This window comes from Nelumbo lutea, chromosome 1 (genome assembly GCF_056320005.1).
Source record: "Nelumbo lutea isolate HS-2025 chromosome 1, American lotus-T2T, whole genome shotgun sequence".
Lineage (NCBI taxonomy): Eukaryota > Viridiplantae > Streptophyta > Magnoliopsida > Proteales > Nelumbonaceae > Nelumbo > Nelumbo lutea.
This window is the reverse complement of record NC_142684.1, coordinates 76,838,169-76,851,048: the sequence shown is the minus strand read 5'-3', so window position 1 is coordinate 76,851,048 and position 12,880 is coordinate 76,838,169. Positions and strand designations below refer to the sequence as shown.

At 38.8% G+C, this 12,880-nt stretch overlaps 2 protein-coding genes across 6 annotated transcripts; one reads left to right on the top strand and one right to left on the bottom strand.

The window, feature by feature from the left end:
• Positions 1–655: 655 nt before the first annotated feature.
• LOC148875487 (uncharacterized) lies at positions 656–3,500 on the top strand. Of its 2 annotated transcripts, none has more exons than XM_088965657.1 (6): positions 656–1,029; positions 1,221–1,376; positions 1,597–1,788; positions 2,260–2,398; positions 2,695–2,944; positions 3,225–3,500. In XM_088965657.1, exons 2-6 carry the CDS (start codon positions 1,356–1,358, stop codon positions 3,310–3,312), a joined length of 690 nt encoding a protein of 229 aa, XP_088821783.1. In that variant the 5' UTR covers positions 656–1,029; positions 1,221–1,355; the 3' UTR covers positions 3,313–3,500. The 2 variants fall into 2 exon arrangements, with proteins under 2 accessions (XP_088821783.1, XP_088821784.1); XM_088965658.1 differs by having other exon boundaries at positions 657–1,029; positions 2,266–2,398.
• Positions 3,501–4,361: 861 nt separating this feature from the next.
• Positions 4,362–12,282, bottom strand: LOC148875486 (PPDK regulatory protein). Of its 4 annotated transcripts, none has more exons than XM_088965653.1 (4): positions 11,605–12,282; positions 5,869–6,508; positions 4,853–4,961; positions 4,362–4,755 (listed from the first exon to the last, which is right to left on the bottom strand). In XM_088965653.1, exons 1-3 carry the CDS (start codon positions 12,130–12,132, stop codon positions 4,858–4,860), a joined length of 1,272 nt encoding a protein of 423 aa, XP_088821779.1. In that variant the 5' UTR covers positions 12,133–12,282; the 3' UTR covers positions 4,362–4,755; positions 4,853–4,857. The 4 variants fall into 4 exon arrangements, with proteins under 4 accessions (XP_088821779.1, XP_088821780.1, XP_088821781.1 ...); XM_088965654.1 differs by having other exon boundaries at positions 4,362–4,747; XM_088965655.1 differs by having other exon boundaries at positions 4,857–4,961.
• Between the last annotated feature and the right edge of the window lie 598 nt (positions 12,283–12,880).

Genomic DNA, 12,880 nt, shown 5'->3' with positions numbered 1-12,880 from the left:
TCCCAACCCAACAAACAAATTGGGCCATGTAAGATGGGCTTGGTGTCCAGTAGGTACTTCGTAGTTTGATCTATCTGCTGTCTCCAGATCCATCAAACGCAAATCAGATAAGGATGACAAACTAACCCAAACACCACCGAGGCGGCCATATCACATAATACATATCATCCTTTCCCCTTTATCCGCTAACTCTTTTTTCTTTTCTAATTTCATCATCGACGCATAACGGTACAGTCGATAGAACCGTATCCGTATCAACTATCTACTATTACTATCAGGCCGCCCAATCATTCCCAACCAGATATCCAATGGTTCAAATTGAACTGTATCCTACACTGTCATTCTTAATTCCTGAACCACACCGATCGCCTGGATAATTCTATACACGTGGCAATAGAAGACTCTCCTACTCTGGTTCCCCGGAATAACATAAATTAATTAAGATTAGAAACTGAAATTTAAAATATTAGTGGATAAGAGCATGAGTTACCACGTGGACTGATCCACTAGACACGTGGCATAGGTTATTCGAATCCCTTTTGACCCGCTAAAAATCAATCCTACACCGTGCCTGACAATGAGTTGTCGAGCGAGACGACCTGCCCAGAGAAACCCTTTGATAAGTTATATAAATACTCCGCCATTTTTTAGTCTCCTGAAGTAACTGATTTCTTAACCTCCTCCCGACGTGCCTACCTTGGTTGCCAACCCCTCTTTGCCAAGGCCAATCCGTCTCTCATACTTTCAGAAAAACAACACTTGTTTTTCTATTATATGTTCTTTCGTTTACAGCACAAATCCCCTCCAATCCTTCTCGATGGAGAAATCTTCCTCCGTCATCCACTGTTTCCAACCCTTTCAAGTCTTATCGGAGCAGTTATAAGTCAGTTCAGTTCCACTCAAGACCTCACCCATCTTCGTCTATCCTTTTCTTTTATCTTCAAGCAGTTGATCTTATGCTTCTCGCTGGTTCGTCTCTTCTTTCTTGAACGGAGGAGAAGAAGAATACCTTATACCTGTTGTTGAAAAGTAAGATTTCTTCTCCTATTTTTCTTTCGTTTTTACAGGTTTGAATTTGATCATGACACAAGGAGTGAGGAGCCAAAGAAAGAAAATGAAAAGTCTCACCTTTCGATTCCTAATCTTTGACGATTTGTAATGTTTTTCGTATTTTTTTGATTAATTTAATTTATTCTTAATTCTTGACCGTGACTCTTTAGGCATATCCCCTTGTTAGTGGAAACCCTCTGAAGATTCTTTTTGCCCGGTCTTCATTCACTGGCTCAGCCTTTCTTAACTTCCTTCCGCTCTTAAATCTTCACTCTTATCTTCTGGTGCAAGTCAGAACTCGACTAATGGCCGAGAATTCAAAGTTGGTAAGAATTCTCTTTTCCTCTTTCTTTCTTTTTTCCTTAATTCAATTTCATCATGTTATTTCTGAAAACTACGCTTTTGAGACATTTTGTTACGGTGGTGATCTGTTTGGAGACATGTGGATTGGATATATTAGAATTCAGGGTCAGAGGGGTTCGTTCAACTGACGAAATGACTTCTTTTCATTTCTCTTTATCTGGATTTTTCCTTTCTTTGTTTCAGCATTGCGGCACCGCTTCGCAGAGTCATTCTTTCGATTTTGTTGGATTCAACAAAGTGGATACCCTGAAGATGGCTACTTCTGATTCCGATACGTCCCCTGAGAGAAACGAGAGGTCTGATAGCTTTGTTGTGGACATGGAAAGCTTGTGTCGTGGCATCGATAAAGACGTCACTGCGAATTCTAGGATCACAGTAAGGAAAAATATGACTGATTCATTGGGTTCTTGTCGATTTCACGTTTCTTCCTAAATCCCCTGTTCTGTGTCCTTCTTTCTTGAATCTTGTGTGCCCATGTTGTTTCAGCGAATATTTTGCACATTTCTTGATAAAAAATTGAATAAATTTCATCGATTTCTTGGTGTATTCTATGAAACCGATTCGTTTCTTCCGATTTTATACTTCAATTGATCTTCTTGAAAAAGGCACAAAAGAATTTTTAGAAATATGCACTAATAATTTTGAGATAAGGAAGAAGCTACCACCTTTTTGTCTTTCCTTGAACCTGAAAATCATATTTTCTAAAATGTTTGTTTTACTCACTGGAAGATATGATAGTGAACGATCATTTCAATTTGGCGTAGGCATTAAGGAAAGTAGGGAAAATTAAAGGTTGCAGAGTAATTATTATATTATGTTTCTTCTGATTTTATTTTATAATTGAAGTTGCAGAGAAACTTGTCTCGAAAAGGGTCTCAGAGAGGAGAAAGGAGGATTACTGCTACACTTTCTCCTATTAACATTAGTGAAAAAGCAGGTTCTATTAATACTACCTCTGCAACTGGTGATGTTTCACCTTCTAAAGGTAAACTATCCTGCAAGCTTATTATAGTTTGATGGTTTTATTGCTTTCCTTTTCACGATTTTGATTTAGATTAGAATGTGAGAATTGGGACGGGATTAGAGTTGGGATTTATCTAGTTGTCTGCATCTATCATTTTCATCTATAATTTTGGGCTTGCGTTTGCGTCTATAATTTGTAATCCAATCTCAATATTTCTCATGTGGGACATGATCTGGTGCTTGTTCATCCCAAGTGAAATGGGATTAATATATTGATATATTTTAATTATTTATGACATAATCTTTATGGGGTAGCAGCTGCAGGAGGAGGAACCATGAGAGGCAGCATTCCACCCGAGAAGTCGGTTATAGTAGCGGTGGAGAGCACAGAGCCTGCTACCTACGCGCAGATGATGAACACGTCGACGGCGACGAGCACGGAAAATAATTACAGCAGAAGCAATAGCATTAACATTAGCGTCAGCCGGAGACAAGGTAGCAGGCGATCTTCCACTAACTCCGGGTTCGTCGTCGATCCTCGGAGCGTTGTTATGCTTTTCGCCACCCTGTAAGTAGGACCTACTTTTGGTTTTGGCCACCTAAATTGTGAATCAGATAGGAAACCCACTGAAAAAATAAACCATGGGAGTAAAAAGCAGAGAATTGCTGTAGCAATGCCTTCTGCTGTTTAGCTAGTTCATTTGAATCTGAAATAGGGTTGAAAATCGGAGAAACCTTTGCAGAGAAGGAAAGGAAGCATTTGACATTGATTATTAAACAAATATGAAAATTGTAGAGGAAGTTTGGTGAGTAGCCTAGATTTAATTATTTGTTGTTGGGGGGAACAGGTCAAGCATGGGAACAATATTGCTCATATTCTTCACGCTCTCCATCAACAACAATCTCAGCGGGGATGACTTTACTCACTCCCAGTGACACTGACGACTCACCAATCACCAGCACCCCCCCCCCCCCAAAAAAAAACCCGAAAAGGAAAACGATCAGAGGAGGAAGTGTTGCCTTTTTTTCTCTATCTTTTATCTTTTTATCTTCTCTCCTTTCCCAGAGTTGTACATAAAACGAAAGATAAGAGGATTGATGAAAAGAGAATATTCTTCTGTCTATATATGGTGAGTGCCTTCGTTTCAGATAAGTTTTCCCCTTGTCAAATGCCAATACCAGGAGACAAGCAAACCCAGAAAGACAAGAAAATGATGGGAAAGGTTGCAGACCAAAATCTATAATTCTCTCTCTCTTAAGTTGCAGTCTCTTTTTAATTTTTGCCTTAAATTTGTAGCACTTTCCAAGTAGACACGGCAGTGCAACGAACGAGGGTAGAGGAAAGAATGGGAATTTAGTATTTGATTCCATAGGAAGGAGCGCCGTATGGATGTACGTTGGCTCATTTTGGCTATTTCTTCATCTCTTGTGTTGTCTCTACCTCTGTTTTTGGTTGAATCATCTCTCTCTCTCTCTCTCTCTCATCTGATTACCAACTGAGGGGAAGGGAGCTCGCTCCCTGCTACTCGCTACTCGCTAGTGAGGCACCGAGGTGATCAATCGATCAGTTCATGGTTAATAACTCCTAAGTTAAGCCATGAGTGAGTGCAGCAGCCAAATAAATAAATGAAAAGAACACGTGTCGTGGGGAATGTATGCATGTTCCTGACTTTTAAAGAGCGTGAGAGCCATGTGCATCTATGACTCTTGTGAGAGTTGCGGTACGTACAAGGAAAACGTTATGACTTATCCATCAAACACATCACATTCTCGCTGCTTTTTCATGTATTTGGCAATTGGCACGTCGCATGAATCATCCTCTACATGTACAATACAATCTCTCTCATACACAAACACATTTCCATTCTAGACTTCCTTGGCTTTATAGCTAGAAACTAGTGATTAGATATAAGAAAATCTGCCCATGTGTTATTTCTCATACTTAAAGAACTAAAAATCCATATGCTAATCTTGGTGAGAATAACTCAAAGAATTAGGTGGTTTTTTCTCATGACAAATCAAATTTGAAATTCCGGTTCTCGGAAAATAGCATTTTCACATATAATAGTGCAGATGGCTGTATGGTAAACATGATAAATCAATCCCCTTGTAGGTGGTCAACTAGAGCAATTATTAGTAGAAATAATTATTATAACCATATGAACTGAACGGTTGTTTTCTGAGATTGAAGATCTTGCAGGTGGCATCTCCCAAATAATCAACCTTGTCCAGTGCTTATCTGATACGTCTACAATATTAATTCTTTGGACTTTTAGTTATTCCAAGTAATTGACTTTCATCGGAAGTCCAGAGGTGCAACCCCACTATGCCCCACAAACTCCAGCAGCAATATCTGATCTTACAAATGTACCTGCAAAACTAAATAAGCAGTCATCCTGAGATGAGAGATCGTATTCGTACTACTCCAAGTTCAGCCTTAGCACCTCATCCTACAGACACGGGAATAGAAACTTACATACTCTAGTAACGTCTTGATATCCGTGGCATTGCACACTTCTGCTTCCGGTCATGGTAGAGCCTCAACACAACTGCCGCTGTTTCTTCAATGGCTTTTCCTGTTACTTCTGCAACCAGAGAACAGAGATGAGAAACAATATGATCAGAATAGAAGGATTTCATAAACCAGACATACTTTTGCTTCATTCAAATAAAAAACAGTCCAGCCGTTCACAATAACAAAAAATGCAGCACTATGTTGTCCTACTTTTGAGATTAATAAGAAATAGAAAAAAGTAGAAAATCTTATAGAAAGATTCTACAGCATGACTCAATTCAGATACTGTAAATCTCAATGCATCAATCACCCCTTTTATGCTGGTTGGTAACACTATGGCTGAGGCACAGGCAAGGACTCTACCCAAGTACCTAGTCAGTGGATGTCAACTCTGATCTTGAAGATTAGTTAAATCTTCATTTATATATTAATTCATTCTTATTTTGTTTTCGTTCCTGGGGGGGTAATTGGATCCTGGCACAGGATTCATGTCTAGAAGTATAGATAAAGGTTGAGGGTCGCATTGGGTTGGCAGCTGGCACTAAAACTTTCACCAAACTCTCATGATCATGAATCCTAATTTGTCTTTTAATTATGCAACTGAACAAAACAGGATTCATGTAACCGATTCCATAAAATTGGGACAAGGCTTACAGGATTCATGTTACCAATCATCATGGGTACCACCACAAAGCATTTTATTACCGTTTGTATTTGTTTTCAATTTTAGGGGCCATTGCTTGGTCTAATGATAAAATCTTACTGACAAGCTTGAAGACATGAGTTTGAGTCTGAGAGTGGCCACTTAATGCACAAAAAGAATGCGAAAGGTTAGGTCTATATTCTATAACCAGTGCACCATCCCAAGACCGACCCCAGAAAGCTGGGATCAGCATTAGGTAATGGGCATATATTTGTTTTCAGTTTTGGGTATGAATTAAGATACCAAACTATCTAAAGCAAATAAGTATACTTACCAATTACTGGCCACAGTGGATTTTGTGCAAAAATCTTATTAGCAAGCTCCAACTCCTCTCTCACATGATCCATCTCTGAGTAGTTACTCCGTGCTTGGCTTTTGAAACCCAGAGTCTTTGCTCTTGCCCTTCTAATCATTTGCAATACCGCAGGATTTATAGTCAACCCAAATACTTTATCTGGTTCTACCTCAAAGAGTGTTCCAGGCAATTCTACACCCAACACAATTGGAACATTAGCTACTTTGTATCCCTTTTGTGCAAGATATATAGACAATGGTGTTTTTCCAGTTCGAGAAACTCCAGCAAGGACAATGTCAGCTTTGTGCAGGTTTTGGGGTAGAGCACCATCATCTTGCTTAATGGTGAATTCAACAGCTTCAATTCGTTGGAAATACTCCTCTGTTAGAGGGAGTTTGCGACTTGGAGCCCCTCGAGGAACTCCAGATGGAGATACACCAAGATGGGTGGTGATGGCCTCTGTGACGGGTCTCAGTATATCAGTGGATGGAACACCCCATAGCTCGCAGGCCTGTTCTGCTGACTCAACCAGGTTTGGATCCGCTAAGGTGTACAGAAGCAATGCACCTTCCTTAGCTGCTTGTTTTATGATCTCCATGAGACGCTCCACATCATCAATCTGAACAGTTTCCATGTATATCACTATCTTTTCATGATTATAGTAGTGGAAAATTTTAAAAAACAAAAAGAAAATCCTGTTCGTGGCAATGAATCAGAAGACAGAATTTCTTCAACGGCATCTATGCATGATTCACTTGAGATGCAGATCAACATTGGAACTGATATGATCAGATGGAAATTGACAAACAACCAATAGACTGTTTCCTACTGTTTTCTGGTTCAAATAGCCAAAAGCATAACTCAGATGGTTCACTTATCAATCACATTGATTGTCAATCTAGGATTTATCAAGGTGGGAAATGCATTGAGGATTCGTCATCAGTCTGAGAAGCTGACAACACTGGTTTGAACATAAAAGGCAGATTATTCTGGAAGTACTTTTTTCTAGAAGAGAGGTCAACTCTAAACAAGCATTCTTACAGAAGTAGACACCCATTTATGTAACTTATAATGTTACCTTAAGTTATTTCCACAGCTTTATAAAATCTATGGGCATTTTCCTAATAAGTGAGGTTTAATGAGGTCTGGGGGTCTCAAAAGTACTCCGTTTAAATCAGAATTTTATTTAACTTGTTATCCTATTTAAAGGTGTTCAATGCTTATACAAATATAGGGAAATTTACTAAAAACTTCCCCCAGCTATCTGACAATTACTAAAATGTTCCCCAGCTATTGAGCATTTACTGAATCCTCCCATATTGGCTAATGTGGCATTTCTTTGATCAGTTTTGATACAGGAATAATCAAAATGAGTGTAATACCCCTCCCAAAACTCCAGATAGTTAGGACCATCATTAGGTAATGACCATGTTTCTCCCTCTGTCAGTCCTAAATGAATTATTTTTAAAGGACTAAAATGTCCCAATTGCATTCACCCCCCAGGAACAAGGCACTTTCTTTCATGAAATTATATTTTTAATTTCTTGATTTAAAACAAGACATTTTAAAACAAATCTATTGTTGTCTTCCTGTTGTTCTTCCTTAGTTCCAATAAGAACTCACTCCTTAGAGCTCAAAACGACATGACCAAAATCTAAACATCAGTTATATTTAAAGGAATAGTAGAAGATAGGAGCCAAGTCAATGGTGCAATGGAAGACAACAATATAGATCATCTAATATAAGGCCTTAGAAATTTATCTAAGACATTGACTAATGTGATTTGCGTATTAAAATGGCTAGGAATGACTAAACACTCTACCAACTATAAATTAGCCTTGGAAATTCTCATCGAAGACCTCTATTTCTAAATTAGTCAAAACTTAAAGTCATGTTAAAACCACATTATAGGTAACCAGATAACCTTTCTACCAACTATTTAATCAAAACACAAATAAGAACAGAAAGATAATTGACTAAAGATATTCTTTTATCTTCAGATTGAGATCCAAGTAACTGTCCTATGATCATATGACTAATTGGTTGTTATGTCACCATTATTTTGCAAGTTAACTGATGTTCAAGTCTTCTTCATGTATGCTGCTACAATTGGCAAGAAAACAAAATATTAACCATTACAAAATATCAACCATGCATCAGTACCATTAATTAATTGCATTAAGTCCAACTTAAGCTTCTTCTTTCTCAAGTAAATCAGAAGCAAAAACCTTCATCTTCTAATTAAGATATGTACTAACTGTGCTTCTAAGAGAGTAATGAGGTGGTCTTTAGAGAGCAGGAGGCTGGGTTGTAGTTGAGACTGCTAGAGCCAACTTGTCAAGAAGGGTGAAGATGATTTATCGAACTTCTATGAAAATTTGTTTTGGTTAATTTTGGAACACACCGAGGAATTGTTGTTTCAAAGAGAATATAGACATCAGTATTGCTTGAAACCTCCAGTTTAATGAGAAGTTTAGTTTTTTGAATATAGTTTTGCACTGAGCATATTTGTATTTGCACTCTTCCCAAACTGAGCCTAAGGCTGTGTACGGGAAGAGTGTAAATGCCGGTTCAGTTTTGCAGGTATTTGGTAAGAATTTATGTGTGTTGATAATGACAGTAAATACAGATTCCAAGACATGTTTTCATTCAAATGAGAGCAAAAGTGTGCATCCATTTTTTAGACAAACTTTTGCACTCAAGTTGTTCAATGTAAAAAAGGTGGATTCTAGTCTCAGGGGTCATGTTTGTACCTATCACAACTAAAAATCATTGTCAAGAATACAAAATTGTCATTACAAAATTAAACCAACTTTGCCTTTTTCTGAACCAGACATATTTGTATTTGTACTGATAATTTTTGCATTTGAACTCTTCCCAAATGCAGCCTAGGTTTCAACTTTTGTACTTAAATTTATGGGTAAGAGACTTAAGCATACCCTGAGTTTTTAAAAAAAATACTTAAATATACCTTGTGACTGTTTATCTTTCATTTTCTTTCAAATTTTCCGAACATACCTTGGCCAATGGACTGATCCTTTTACCTTGTGAGTTTTTTATTGCATATTCACCTTAATGAATTGAAACACATGTTTGTTTGTAGAGGAGATAAAGGAATTAGAGGACATTTTACTTTTGATTTGGATATGGGGTGGAGAAGGTGAAGGCAAGACTCTATCACTATCAATCTATCCCAGGGCAGTAACAGCGGGTTTCCAACTGATTTGGGTCTAAGTGCAACATCCCACTCTGTCTAAGCAGGATGCCATATTGTCATCCATCAAAAATCTCTTGGGCTCACTAATTGTGGCCCAAACCAGACCTGAGCTTCTCCCATTGGTAGTTGGGTTCAAGCTTGCCGAGTCAAGTTTAAAATCACATTCATAAATTTAGGGTAAAATCATTGATGGAGGGAATGCTCAAGTCCAGTGAAGTCAGCCCATAAGGTATATTTAGTATTTTTGAAAGGCTCAGGGTACCTATATAAGTCAATTTATGAAGTCAAGTTATGAAAACTCAGGGTATATTTAAGTCGTTTACCCTAAATTTATATATTAATCATGGTCAGCTTGTTATGGCAGAGGGTATATATGTGCAGGAACGGGTAAGGAGAGAGACTAGAGCTCAAAGCAATGTATGCAGGTCTTCTAAAAGCTAAAGAAAAATAGAAATGAAGTGTATTTTGCTAAATTCAGATGCAAAGAAACTAATATGTGAGCATATGAAGAAACAAGTTTATGGAACGTGGCAGGAAACCATGCTTTATGATAAAATATATAGTATTGTGGTCTATTACTCTATTTTGATAATGTATAGCACCCCAGTGTGTAAATAGAACTGATGATCAAGTAGCCCAAAATTTAGCATATCAATTATGTAAGAATCTATATAATTAGGCTCCTTGTAAATCTGACCTTTTGTTTAATTAAAGTACTTATTTATCAGAAAAAAAAAAAATCAACTTTTGCACTCAAATTATTGTAATTTTAAACACATGGAAGGAACGTCCTTTTGACAATTAATTCTACCAACACTCCATGCCCATATCGAAGCTGAGCTGGAGGCAAAATCTTGTACATCTGGCTGGGCAGCCTATCTTGAACACACCAGTGTTCCGTATGCATAGAACCCACACCTTTTGCATACCAAACACCGACGTATTCACATGTGTGCAAGATTTTGTCTCCATCAATCCGCACTACTTCATATTCAATTGGAAAATGGTACAAACATTTGAAATTAAGAGGGTGTTCGGTTTCATGGCGTTTATTGAAAAAATGCTGCTACATCAGCACCATTATAGGTATTGACGTTATTCTGCATGAAATTACTGTTTGGTTTCAATATTTATCAAATATATACTAAAAATCATAAATGCATTTATAAAATTGTACAAATAAACGTTCAAATCAATAAATGGTCCATCACTCAACCAATCATATACTAAATCTGCCCAACCAGCATAAGTGAAATCGCTTACCTAGCACTTACCATACCATTGGAATGTAACAACACGATTCCAAACAAAGGGGTGATCATTTATCGCCTGGCCAGGCCCAGTCAGAAAATTTAAGGGCTTGGGCCTTAGGTTTTGTGCCCAGGCAAGCCCGGGCCGACATTAGGCTTAGAAATTTATGGACCTAATACTTTAAACCCGGCCCACACCACATATAAATGGGTCGGTTACCTTAATATTATGTTATATAGACATTAATATGGCATATAATTCATATTATATGCCTTCAAAAAATTCATATTATATATAATATTTTAGGTCCGGTTTTTGAGCTGCGAGGCCCAGACTATATCCTTTTATCAAATGTGTGAAGCCCAGTCCAGTCCGGGCTGGACCATGATCTCCCCCGCCACGCCAACGTCCGAGGTGGAATCAGTCAATCGGGATATGGGAAAGTGCTACTATTTTCCTAAAAAATAGTCCAAAAGAGAAAAATAAAGGAGTAATAATTGGGTTAGTCATCATCTGACGTGATTAAATTTATTAAAAGGTGGCAGATCAGAACCGTCTATAAGCCTCCACGGCTCCACCTTGGGAAAAAAACACCGAAGTTATAACCCTATCCAGTTCCTAGATCAAATCAGCCCCACAAGATTGCCTTCCACAACATCCCACAGTATATTCTATCATGCATTGGAAACATCTCTTGATCATAATATCAGAAATAATGATGTCATTATCAGGAGATGTTACCAATACATAACAGGGATGCGTGGGATATTATAGCGGGATAATTTGTACGAGATGGGATCTGCTCCTCACACTTGGGCGCCTCACATGCACATCTACCCTGCATTGGAAACATCTTTCATGAATAATAACTTAAAATTCCCACTAGATGGTAAGATGTGCGTGTGAGGCGCGAGTGAGGCGCCTTTTATGAGGAACAGATCCGGTCTCAATCTGTGAGGGCTGATTTGAACTCGGCAGTTCCGGTCATTGAAACTCGTTCTAAAACTAGGCCACCTGTAAAATATGGTCAAAAGTGCATTTTCTTTTGCAAAATTTCGATAGACAGAACAGAAATTGTTGCTACGTGGCCACAGATTTTGCCACGTTGGACTACAGGTGGGCCAATCGCTTCCTAGTTATTAGAAAATGAAAAATAGATTGCGTGCAATAAAAATATAGCCAAGCCAAAGGGATCATCATCAGTAATCCAGAACGCCTAACGAACAAAAAGAAAAAGACGCACTTACCCCGGAGAATAGATGCGTGTTTACTGGACAGCCCCTATCGACCAGGCAGTGCTCGAACTGCCCCAGCGCTGCGTTAACGGTGTGTTCCGCCGTCCAGCCAGTGCCGTCAGAAATCATGTAAATGGTCTTAACTGCCGTCCTATCGCCGTTGTCTTCGCTACCGCTGCTTCCTACAGATAAAGGCGAGGTGGGGCTAAGGAGGCCGCCCTCCCCACCCAGAACAGGGGAGATCATATTGGTGGCCCCTTGACTTAGGGAGCGGTCTAATCTCCGTCCAGCTCGTATAGAACGAGCCCTAGACCATCGGTTCAGCTGGGAGCTACCCCTGAATTTTCGAACCTGACTGTGTGTCTCGGAATCAGATTGGGAGGTATTGTTCGGATTATTAGTCGGTATAGAAGAAGGAGAAGAAGGAGAAGGAGAAGGAGGTATTTTAGGGCTGGAAATGTTAGGATCGGGGATTGCAGGAGAGGTGGAAGTGGGAGGCAGAAGAGGAGGAGATAAACAGTTGAAGGCGGAAGGGGCCATCTCTTTCCCTACTTTCCGAGGATCGGCTGTGGATACCTGAGTTATGGGGATTAGATAAATGTTGTAACAGAGTAAACAACTCGCTTGTTAAGTGTCATCGTTCAATCGTTCTATTGAGCAAGAGAGACGGGACGGGAGGCCATGGCTACCGGCTAGCCAAATGAATAAATACTTATAAATAAGTGATGAATTATTTTTACGTGGATAATTATGATTGTTTTTTATTTATTTTATTATTATTTGAGGATGATAGTGTGATATAATATCATCGAAAAGGCCAAAAGGGAAAAAGATATGAAATTTGAAAAAAATGATGGAAAGCACCATGCTGGTCACAACACCCTGCAGCTGCACATCGAGAACATCTTTCGTTGACTCATGTAGATATTTCCGATGTGCGGCTGCAGTTTTTGTGGCCAGCGTTTGCTGGTTAGCATATCCGAACTTTTATCTGACTCGAATTACCACCATACCAATGTCGCTGTAAGCAGTGTCCACTGATAGTATATGCTCTATACTACCAACAAGAAAGAAAGAATCTCCATTGCAATTTAGAAAATTTCAACTCTTTACCGGACGGAAATGATTAATAAGTTTCGTCCAATAGGTTTTAGCTTTGATTTGTGGTATAATGCCGCCCACAGATAAGAAATAAGACAAATCAGAACATGAGAGATGCTATCGTCACTAGCGGCAGATTTCACAGTCGGCATTCTTAGCTTGCCACGTTGTAACAAAGCGCTTTCTA